This window comes from Athene noctua, chromosome 17 (assembly GCF_965140245.1).
Source record: "Athene noctua chromosome 17, bAthNoc1.hap1.1, whole genome shotgun sequence".
Classification (NCBI taxonomy): domain Eukaryota; kingdom Metazoa; phylum Chordata; class Aves; order Strigiformes; family Strigidae; genus Athene; species Athene noctua.
Window position 1 is genome coordinate 5,838,299 of NC_134053.1, and position 12,369 is coordinate 5,850,667.

The 12,369-nt window shown below is 39.1% G+C and overlaps 1 protein-coding gene across 1 annotated transcript in view; it reads right to left on the bottom strand.

The window, feature by feature from the left end:
- TMEM132D (transmembrane protein 132D) overlaps positions 1–12,369 on the bottom strand; it is a 266,793-nt gene that overhangs the window by 88,503 nt on the left and 165,921 nt on the right. Inside the window, exon 4 of the mRNA XM_074921479.1 lies at positions 9,152–9,335. Within this exon, the coding sequence (XP_074777580.1) occupies positions 9,152–9,335 (184 nt within the window). The remainder of the gene's footprint in view (positions 1–9,151; positions 9,336–12,369) is intronic.

Here is a 12,369-nt window from a genome sequence, read left to right on the forward strand (position 1 = left end):
TCTCTAGGGAACCCAATTTTTGATGTTTCACATCAAATTGTGTGGCTGTCAGCAGCTTTGCCAGCAGCCAGCCCAAGCCCTCATTACTCATTCCCCCACTCAGACAAAAACTGGGTGACTGTTGCTTGCTCTTATTACAGGTGATTACAGTATTAGTCAGCTCGCAACTGCGGCTCCAGATACAAACCTCCTGTCTTCAACACAACAACATCACCAAGATCTTTCTCCATGACCCTGTAGTAACCTCTGGCAGAAAAAGAATTGGATTAATCTGGAATACCTGCTTGATGGTTTTCACTGCTTGGGAATTTAAGTAGCAGAATGTCTGCACTGATGTTTCAATGAACACGGTTCCTGTTTCATTGCATGCTCCACAGGTCAACAAAATGTCTAACTGTAAAGGGAAAGAGCTATTGCTTGTTATTTCAAATGTTAAGAACCCCAGGGTCATCATTAATTCTGGAAGGCAAAATCCAAAGAATATGGCATTTGTTGGTTTCTGGAGATAAGGCATCTTTGATTGCCAAGTGCCTGTATTATTTTCTCATTTCATTTTCTGTATACAAAACAAAATGCTATGTGCTAGTGACTCACACATCTTGTCAATTTGCTGGTAGTTAGAAAATAGAAGCCTGCCAGAGCAAGGCCAATGTTTAGCATAACAGTAATAATAATAGTAAGTTGAAGACCAAACCCAGCCATTTTTAACATGCAATTTAATTGGAAAACAAACCCTCTACATTAGCTGCCTTACAACTGAGTATATTCACTTCTTGAACACAGTCACGGAGGAATACCAGAACTGCCACATGTGATTGGACTACCTGGCCGCCTGGTCCATCTCTTGGGTACAGATAGGTGCCAATATCACATGCTCTGGAAAAGCGTAAATAATCAACATCTACGTATAGGAAAAATGTCATGTAGCCTCAGATACCTGTGATTCAATTAGTTTCTGAAGCATAACAGATTATTATGTGTTTACTGGATGAAACATTTTCTTCTGTTAGCTGTACAGGCTCATTACAGTTATTAGAATGTGAAACGGAATCTAATCTGACTCATGCATTGCATAAAGACTGATTAACGAGCTTTTGGATACAAAGTCCTTCTGGCTGAAGTTGCCTGAACCACAGAGAACCAATCCAAAGAGCGGGCTTTTTGATCCAGGTAAAGCTGTGAGATCGACAGCAAGACAACCTGTTCCTCTGAGCTGATACAGCAGTATTCCAGAATTAGACTGATACAATAATATTCCGGAATTAGCCAAGGGACAGACTTCTTTTAATTGCTGTCAATAATGACCCTGGAACAAGAAGAAAAAGACTACTACTAAAATTTGCTAAGAGTATCAGTTTGGGAGGCATTGTCAATACAGAAGTTTGACCTATTAAATAAGAAGCACCAGATAAAACCAATGATTCAGGAAAAAGAAATGGAATGAAATGCAGTCACACACAGTGCAAAGTTTAATCATGGGGACTGACAGCAAGAATTTCAGCCACCAGCTAAGAGGTTTTCAGCCTGAGACAACAGAGCAAAAGAAAGATCTGGTTATAATATTCAGTTACAGGATGAATCTATGCCATTGTACAAAACAATCCCCAAATCAAACAAAAACCTCCCAGGAATCAGAACCAAAACCATACATGTATCATTTGAGATGGAGAAAAAAACCATTTCCAGGGCGTAAACACTGGCAAGGGACATTATCTGGTATCCTGTAGTCATCTTGGATATCTGTGTTCAAGAAAGATGAATTAATGGTAGTTGTCAAGAGATGTTACTGGGAGAATGGGAAGTCTATTTTATGATATGACATCATAAGACCTTGACCTACTAATTTTAGGAAGCAAGAGGATATACTTATGAAAATGGTTGCTTGCAATATGACAATGATCCAAAGGCTTCTCCCTTTCCCATGACTAGATTTTGTCTGTGATTCACTAATCATTTTGATTTAAAAGGTCCCTCTTCAGAAATGGGTAACATTTTAATTAAATATTTGAAAACTTGCCGAATATTGTAATTGCAATTTAAAAGCTATGAATTAGGAAGGTAAAAGCTTCTAACTACTCTCTAGACATCTTTTTCTTTTTCATAAAGCTGACTGTCAGTGGAAGTGTTTAGAAATATTAACTCGTTAAAGTTGAGTAGGGCAGTTGATTCTGGCTGCGGTGATCCCGCTCTTCTCAGCTGCCAGGCAGAACCCAGGCTAGTCACAGCCAAAAGCAGATCCTCCCTGTAATCAGTTTGTTCATCTATATCATACACATGGATGGAGACTCACATTTCAGCTCTCCCACAGAAAAGTATTAAATAGCATCCAAAAGCATCCTAATTGCCAGCTTAGATAGCAGATAGTAGAGAGGAGGCTGTAACAGCCTCCAATATCCAATCCCACTACCCCAGCACGGACCCTCATCGTAGTCCTGAGCAGCTCCCAATAGAAAACAGCAGCACTCTGCCAACCTGGGGAGTGGCAAAGCACCGGAGCAGAAGAGGGCCCAAGGAAGAGGCAGGGACAGCCACGCCATCTTTAGAGCTACACGTGGACCGCAGGCTCCAACAATGACGGCACTTGCACATCTGTGCTCCAGGGACCACGATCCCCCCATCACATCTTCTGTAACAGGGAAAAAGAGCCAAGCTGAAACCTTGGCCTAGGAGAAGGCAGTCTGGCTGACTTAAAAAGGAACTTCAGAACCCTGCCCATCCCCAGCCCTCTTCTGTAGAAAGGGACTGATATTTTTTATGGTTTTATCATCAGTCTTTTCTGTTTGGCTTCTGAGTTTTTCAGGGTGAGGCTGTAATTACAAATGTGTTTGTGCAGCACTGAGCACTCTGGTAGCTAAGTCTGAGCTACATATTCAGTCTCCAACAGAACATAAACAGCACTAGCTAAAAATTAAATGTTTCGGATACATATATTTATAAGGGCATTAATAACCTAAGCATTTTTTAAATCCAGCAGTGAGTAGCACTGCCATGACAGCTGATTCCTGTAATTATTAGAAATAATTTTACTACAGAAAAGGTTCCTATATAATAGATAGCCTCTTTGTTGCAGCAATTTATTTTATTTATTTATTTGGTCTATTTATCCAGCTTCTTACACTAATGGTATGTAGAAGTTTACATCCTGTCAAATTTTTTCCTTAAATTTTTATAAAGAACATCAGGAGCAAGTTGAAACAATAAATTATCTAAAAGATATAACGTCAAACTGGTGTTCAGGTCTTGGATACAATTTATTCAGTGTGACTGCCATAAACACAACTTCTCACAAGCCAAAATGGCTCTAATGGGTCTGTTCATCTGCAATGGGAGAATGGGTTTACAGTCAATGTTACTCTGGTATCTGCTAGGATGTACCAAATCAGCCCTTTCAACAAAAGATCATCTTAAATACGAAGTTGGTTACATACTATGCATTATAAAATATTTCTGTTTGACAAATAAAGACAACATTTAGTTTTTACAGCTAGCTTATTAACCTGACCTTGTAAAAGAAATATTCTGCTTGTGTTTCACACAATGGCAGCTGTGGTGACACAAAGACTGCAAAAATGCTTGTGCTGGCTGAAAAGGTTATTTTGCTCCAACACTACCAGTGACCTGTTCAGGGGTTACTAACCTCGTAAGTCACCTGCATTGAAGGATAATGTGATCTTTCTTCCTAACAGCTCACCTACGTTTGTTTAAACCACCTTCCTTTGCAGCTTAAAAATAGGTCAGTTCGATTTGCACCAAAGCAGCCTTTCCCTGCAAGAACAGAGCTGAGTGTGTGTTTCTGAGAGCAGGGACAGCTCACCAAGTCGGGACTCCTTGGTAGGGTCAGATGAATAGGAGTAATTCTTTGCCTTCACTACAACCTGTTTGTTGCAAAGTAATGAGCTGGGCTTTGGTCACTGACTCTGTTCAAGCCTGTCATAAATCAGGAGTCTCTCTCAGAGCTTTTTTCTACATTTGATTTAAATCTCTCTCTGCCTCACACCTCACTTGACTGTCTTGGAGGCTGATGTTGCACTGCTTGAGGATAATAAATAATGGGCCAAAACCAGAGAGATAATGGAAGCTCAGTTGCCGATACAAGTCTGTAATTCACTGTTCACCATTCACCTTTGCCTACTAAAATATGGCTGGGAGGGGTGGAAGGTTGTCTTTGGAGTCCTTGCCTCTGCCAAGCAGACTGCAACCTCAACACTGTACCATTAATCAAGTTTCAAGTCCTGTCTTTCTTCCTGTTCATTTCAGTTCTCTAACAATAAAGTTATTTTTTAGGTTGATGCTGACTAGATTATAAGCATACCTAAGGGCTGTCCCAATGCATTCAGTTAGAAGGAAAGACAGGCACTCCACAGGCATATGGGCATAAAACTCACCAAGCCCCAGTCCAGAGCTGAGATTGATAAAGACTGAAGGGAGCCTGTCCTGCTAGTCCCTGGTAAGGTGAAACCTGCTAATTCAGCCCTAGTGCCAGGCAAGCCGTCCTGCCTGCCAGCAAGTTGGAGTCTCTGGGCAGAGAGCTGAATTATCAGCTTCAAAATATTAATAGCATGATTGGTATGAGGTAATCCAGGGCTACTCAGCCACTGTTACTACAAGTCTGCAGGACTCAAGGATTCTTGCTCCAGAAGACAAAACTCTTCTGCTGTTTCCTAGTCCTACAGACCACGTAAGGCAGTCTATTATAGCCGGCAATAAGATCAGTTCATCTATAAGGGCTGGAGAGTCTCTCAAGAAAGCAATCCAGATTCACAGACTTTTTGTATAAAAGGGTGCTCATCATCCAACCGCCTGGCTTCTTCATCAGCTTCATATGTCCTACCACCACCTGAAACATCTGTCCCACATCCATAACTTTAAATCTAATGATGTCTTGAATATCAGGACAACTACATTTTTGTGAGCCAGGCTGAATCCAATATTAACTTGCTGATTTAGAAATGTAAAATACATATGTGGACAACAATTTATCAGAAATTGAAGGTCTGGAACCAGCAACCTTTTCAAGAAATTTCTGAAAGGCCACTAAGCATATCCTGCATACATTTTTTTTCTGTATTCTAGGAGAAAGTAAAGTTAGCATAGTATATTTTCTACTCAAAGGACTACTCTAATAATGGTTTTATCAACCCTGGGACCAACATCTCCCCCTGTGAAATTTCTGAACAGGTTTTTTTTTTTCCTTGATACTTTATCGTATTATTAAATAAAGGGAGTGCACAGATAGAATAGGTTTAAGGCATATACACAGGTAAAACAGATGATTTATAGATTCAGAGTTGGTTCAGTTAAGAATCAGACCAGGTATTTTATTATTCACCATTTTTACTATTATTGTTTGCAGAACAGATTTCAACTTATCTATTTACCAGCATGTCATATCTGCCCTCTGCCTTTCTCAGTAGGGATTATCTTGTATGTACACAGATGGCTACAGAACTCTTCTCTCTCAGCCTCACCTAATCATTAAGGTTCAACAAAAGGTGAACACCACAATTATGAAAGAGGTGACAGACTGTTTAAAAAGCAACAATAATCAATAGCGGCAAATGTACAATTTGAGTGATTAAACCTGTGCCATTCATCACCTAACAAAATGAGAGTGAAATAAAATAGGGAAGAACACCAGAAAGAAGTCAAATAGGATTTGGAAGCTGATTCTTCAGGATGCCAATAAAAAATAACGTCACATTTTAGGAGATTCAGTCATATTATTCTCACTGGCTATCACACTACATTGCAGGTCCTCAACAAAAAAACCTCAGCAGTTCAGCATGTTCAAGACAGTTAATGAACAAATGGACCATATGCCTTTTTAATACCATATTTCAAAGGTCTTAAGAGATTCTAGGGTTTCTATCTCAAAAGATACTCTATTACAGGTGAACGTTAACAGAATGACGTTTAAAGAGAAATAATATGTATGTTAGTTGACAACAAAGAACAAACATAGAAGGCTTTTGCTTCTTCACTATTTACTTGTGGCTTGGGTTTGTTTGTATTTTTTTCCCCCCCAATTATTAACACAGAGCAATCCTCTGGCATTCCTTGTCCAGAATTCTCCACCCAGAATAAAGCACTGTCCATTTCTATAATTTCTGTATCAATCAACATGTTCTTAAGAGCCCTCTTCTCCAGTTCCCTAGCCACACACTACCTGGAGGCACAGACCTTGCACTGAGAAAACTGGCAGGGAAATGGGGAAAGTTCTGAATAGTGCCCATACAAGAAAAGCACAAATCACAGTAGAAACTGTGCTGGTGAGGAACATTATGCCATATAAATATCTGTCTCCTGCACAGGGTTTAGCGGATTTTCTGTCAACAAGGCAAGACATTGCTGTGTGGCTATAAGAGCCACTGCAAAGCAATCATGGTAAAAGGCCAATAATTTTTTATAACCCTGGATAAACATCTTTGCCTCTATTTCATCAGGCTTCAGGGAAAGGATCATGCATTGCAAATATCCAAACAGGTGCTCACAGGTTCTTACAATGTTCTCAAATGAAATGTTTTCTATTCTGGTAATAAGGGCCAGCTGGGGTCCCATGCACAGCTTACCAAGACAGTTCTGATATACCTTAAAATTAGAAAAGGTGTTACTAAAGTATCAGAAATATCAGCTTTTATGGTACCCACACATCCATAAAATACACTGTACAGATTTTCTCATCAATATCCTTGAGTGCTCCACTGTAATTTGTGTTGCCATGATTGGTGTGGGGACCTGCTGGGGTCTCAACGATGGAATGCTAATATGCTATAGGGAAAAAAAAGCACTGGAGAAAGGTTAGATGAGTGAAGCAAGCGTACCAATAACTTCAGCAGAAGACAGCATTCCCAGCATGTCCTTACACTGATATATATACATTTAAGTCCTTCCATTGCAGCATTTTGTAACTCAAAAAAAGAAAACAGGAAGCTCTAAATTGGCCAATCTCTGCTTTGTAATATAAAAATCCATAACAGCTATCAGAAAAGACTACAGAAAACAAAGATGGTGCAGGGGTGGTATGTGCTAGTCTATTAAAAAAAACAAAGCTCTGCCTAATGTTAAAGCAGTAAAATTGTTCTTTTGAAAAATTAACCTGTAATTGAAATATTCAACAGCATTTCTGTTTGGTGCTTCTAAACATGAAGTTACATGTTCTGCTAAGAAGCCCAGCAAAACTAACCCAAATTAACCCCAGTCTCCCGAAACAGAGAAATAATATAACCTTTTGTTTTCATTGTGGTTCTTCCTAAATGGAAGAGTAGAATTTACTTATTTATTATGAATTTGTAAATTACAAACTGTCTTTTCTAAGCTCACAGGGAAACCTGAGGTACCAAACTAATCTAAGTCAGACACCTTGAAAGGTCTGCACCTGGATCATCATCTCCTAAGCACAAAGTGAAGGATGACAAAGATTTGGAGATTTGTGATACCCCAGAGTTTCTTCCCTGACACTTCAGTTAATGCAAAGAAGGTTAAAACTATTCCCAGTCTGCCAGTAATTAGAGGGCCCCTGCTATTTATCATTGCTTTCTCTCTTACGCATTATCTCAACACCTGTTGCCTTGTAAAATGCCACCTACTGATAACTTTATAGACTTCACATGACCTTTGAGCATAGAATTTTGTACTTCTGGAAAAAGGGGGGTTTTTTTAATCTTTTAATAGAAATGAAGAGAGTTGATTTGTAGCAACTTCTAGGAGAATCTATCTTTGTTCTTATGAACTATTTTTTGTCACTATATCACTTGATAATAAAGCAATCATGGATCATGGGCATGTATGAGAACAAGTGCTTTCTGCAACAATTGGAACCACTAGCAAAGAAATATTTTAGCTTCCTGTTAAGAGATGGAGCAAATAAACCCCCCTACTTCTCAGATTACATGAACCAGATCACCTCTACAGCCTTAACCCTCAGTACTCCACAATTCATGTGACTGCACATCAGGGTCCCATCTGCAGACCTGAGAGCCCCTTCTCTTATCAACAAACCAGCAGAGATCACCCATGGTTCAATAGCAGGAACTAGTCCATGAAAACAGTCATGCAAAACAAAGGCATTAGTTATACAACTCTACTTTGTTAGATGGCCACAATACCAGTTGGGGGGAGCTATTTCAACTGTGATATACACCTTGGTAACGAAAGCATGAACCATTCAAAAAAGAAAAGAAGTAATTTTTGTGAAATAAAAAATGATGACATCTGAGTAGTTCTGAAGTTGGTACATAACAATAATCGCCATTCTGTGAGACTGGAAGTGAAGAGAACACCTCCAGCCTTCAGTGATGGCATAATTAACTGGCTATCACTAGGCAAACATCCAGGTTATGTTTTTTTAAATGCTCCAAGATTGATTTTTGTTTTTCTTGCAGTGCTAAATAATAATGTGTCAATATTTTCTAATGGCTTGTCTAAGAACAAAAATGGGGCACAGCCAGACCTTAGACAAGTATACTTCTTCCCTAACGATGAAGAAATGTGAAGGGGAGAGGAAATGCACAAGATTTCTGTTTGCACTTGGAATTTGGGTATCTAACAGGTTGTTTTAGGTAAGAACAAGGCTAAACGATCAGGTATTTTTCAAGCCTTATAGTTTGCACTGTGATGGCGAGGCAACCTGTGAATTTGTTTACATAGAACAGACAGTTGGCTATGTACTGTATTTTGTGTTCTCTGGGTAATTAAAAATTACTCAGAATTCATACCATGACTTTTATTTCTCTTCTCACTCCCAAATGAATATGCAGTTTGAATTCAAAAACTGAAAAAACCTGTGATTCAGGAAGTCCTTAAACACTAGAGCAACTGTAAGAGTACATGTGATTCAAGTAAGACATATACCACATTGAAAGGAGTATCCAAGTGAGTTCTGAACACTGGAAATGCCGTGAACTCCGCTTCTGCCTCCAAGAAGTTGGTATATTGGTCAAAGAGAGCAAGACTGGGCCCTCCATGGGAAATAGTGGTTTCCCCTCATGCAGCTTCATCGCTGGATGAAGCAAACTTCAGAAGTTGGTATCTGGATCTCAAGGTGCTGAAACTTTCTGTCCCCCCACCCCTTTCAGTAGATCGTTTGCATCTGTCAGACACCACAGTTATAAAGCAATATTAAAAACATGCAAAATGCCAGACAATTTCTTACCATAGCCAAAGGGAGAACTCCTACCAGGTCCTTCTGGCTTACGTAGATCTTGGAGATTCCTAGATCAGATGTCGTATCTCCAGGATATTCTACCTGCCACGTGATAAGCTGGGTCCCAGGTAGGTCAGTTAGGTCTTCAATTTCAAAATCAATCTGCATGATTTCAGAAGAAGGCCCATCCGCACTGCAAGAAAGAAAGAAAGATTCCATTCATGTGGCTGATAAGCCAGCAATGTAATTGCTTTTATATTAATAAAACATTAGATTAAAGCTCTTCCAAAGAGACGATTTGGTGGGATGATGGATTTAATAATGAATTAATCATTTGCGCTTAAGATTTCAGGGTATTTCCCATACATTTAAGTGGCTTAGTAGCACTCTGTGACAAGGATCACTAAGTACCACTCCATTTTACAGGTGGAGAAACAAAACCAAATCAAGATAAAGCTAAGGCTAAAGTTACAGCCTCAAAATCCTGACTACGAGGCTCTCCCTTTAACAAGCACAATGTATTTCCTCCCTGTTTAAGTAACACATGAGTAAATCTAAAGAGACTCACTCCTTGAAATGGGAAATGACTGCATTAAAAGTATTTTCTGCTTTTTAAAAATGGAGGCATGGAAGAGAGGTCAGAGCTCAGGATGGGGCGCATGAACCAGGGCAGCAAGGAGCAGAGGATTGGCAAACTTGGAATTAATTTTTGGCCATACTGCTACCTTGCTGTAAATGTCTGTCTGAAGCTCCTTTTGTCCTTTGCTAAATTTATAGAATTATAGCTAATTTAGCTTGTTGTGGGAGAAATGTTACCAAAAAACCCCAGATTATTTAATATTGACCAATCTTGCCAGGATCCTTGAGTAAAAAACACTAGAAAAGAACAAAGACTTACTAAATGTGATTCTTCGGGATATTCTGGCAACACTGAGGCTACTGATAACTTATCAATGTTACTTTGTCTTTACATGCTGTCTTTCCTAAGCTTACATGGTTCATGTAAGTGAATATCATAAAGCAGAAATGTAAAGAGGGAAAATTGGAAAGGGGCTCGTTGGTGCAATTCCTGCAAAGTTACTGTATAGAAAAAAATGGGGTAAAGTTTCTACTGCATATCTTGGCAAGGCGAGATCCATAGTCCAGAGGCATTTAGAGAGACAAGAAAATACTCGATTAACTGCAAAACTGATGAGGAATGAAGAATTTCTTAGCAGTGCAGAAATCCAGGGGACATTGAGAATGACAGTGCTTTTACTTCTGAAACACTGAAGGCCGAACAGATCTTCAGTGTTTGTGTGGCAGGGAAAGGAAAGAGCAGCATTTCTTTCAGCGGGATAATACTCAAGTAGAGAATCAATGGCACTACGCTGAAGTTATGTTGGAGAGCGCAGCTAAAAGAAGGAGAATACTTTCCAGCAACAGACTAGAGAATCCCAGAACATGCTAAAATCCAGCAGGTTTTCCCAGCTGATGTGGAAGAAGAGCTAAAACTAGGCATATTTTTTATGACAACAGCCCCAGTTTGGGATTCTTCCCAAAATACTCAGATATTTTTATCATGCTGGCTAAATCCAATGCTTTATCCAAAGCTAGTGCTTGAAGAGTTTCATCTAATCATTTTTAAGGTTTGGATTGTAATGGATGTATTGAGTCCTTGCTATCCTGGATGGAATTTAAAAGAAGCCTCTGTATTTCCAAAATGGAACACATTGTGTTCAATTTCTCATTTCTTCATGTCAGGAAAAAAAAAAAAAAAAAAAAAAAAGAGCACAATTTCTAAACTAGCACTGAATGCAGTCTTATTTCATGCTGACCTAGGTGGATCAGAAAGCTGCTTTATACAGCTGTGACTATTGAAACTCAGGTACCTTAATTGTATGAGCAGGAATGGGCAATGCATTGCCTATAAATACTTGGCAGTGATCCTGTTTTGTACAGTATGTTCTATCACAGTTTAAAGAACTCAATGGATCTTCATACAATGAACCTTGGTTTTGTGATTCTATTCAGGGTGCCTTTCTTTATCATCGTGTTGGTGTCTGCTGCTACCAGACACCAGGTTTTGCAGAATTGGTGCTGTCACCAGAAATGTGTCCTGCAACAGCAGTGAAGGACTGCTGCACGGGAGGGGACTGTGGGGCAGGAAACCATGGAAAAAACAGGTGATTGTCAAAAAAAGGCCATCAGCTTAATCTTTTCCAGGTATGTTGGAGATTAGGAGAAAAGGTGTCCATGATTAGGACATGCAAAAACAAAGGAGGGAATGAAAGGCAGTGGAAAAGATGGGGAGAGAGAAGTGGAGCATGTTCTGTATGTTCTTGAACTACAGCTCCCATATGACACAACTACAGTAACCCCAAAAGAATGGAAGTATTTCTTTTAATTTCTCCTTCAAAGCAGGTATTATAATGAAGAATTTCTTGTAGCAAATCACCCCGCTTTGCTACCAAATATGATTTTGATAGAAATTATTTGAACTAGTTCCTCTTAGAAATACTAAACACCTCCAAATGACTAGATTACAAAGCACCTTAAAAAATCAATAAGAATCTCATTACTGCTACTAGAGATGTATAAAAAAAAATGTGAAAGTATTGCATGACCTATGATCAGACCCAGGCTGTCACCACCAGGTCAAGAACTTTCATTTAATTACTTTACTCATCACTTACTATGATTATCCTTCCATGTGCAAGTCCCATGTTCTGTGTCCCCAATTTACAGCCTTCCCCAGCAGTATTTAGCAATTTAAATCCTTCAACAGAGAAGTAAGCCAGAAAGTTACCCTTCAGAAAATACAGTTTATAAATTTGAGTAATATTTGTCAAAATTATTTATTACTGGACTTCAGTCACATAGAAATACTGATGTTTTTTCTTTTAAAGTCAAGGTTGTTTGGTCCAGTCGGAGTATTTCTATTGAGTATTCAGCCATTGCTACTTGAAATGATGCACTGCCTATGCTCCTCAAGGGAGGCATACACTTTATGGTCACTATAATGCAATAACATGTTGGCAGCTTGTCTTTGCTAATGCTAAAATCACTATTGCTATCAAGAGTACAGCCATGCTGTTAGTTACAATATGGGAGGCTACACAATTAGAAAGTTTAGGATGGACAAACCCAAAGGTTCACAACAGCAATCCAAGCTGAGTTGGAGTAGTCAAAGCGAAATGGTTTTTGGTCCTATTTAAAGTTAAATCCTTCACATAGGGTTTTGCTGT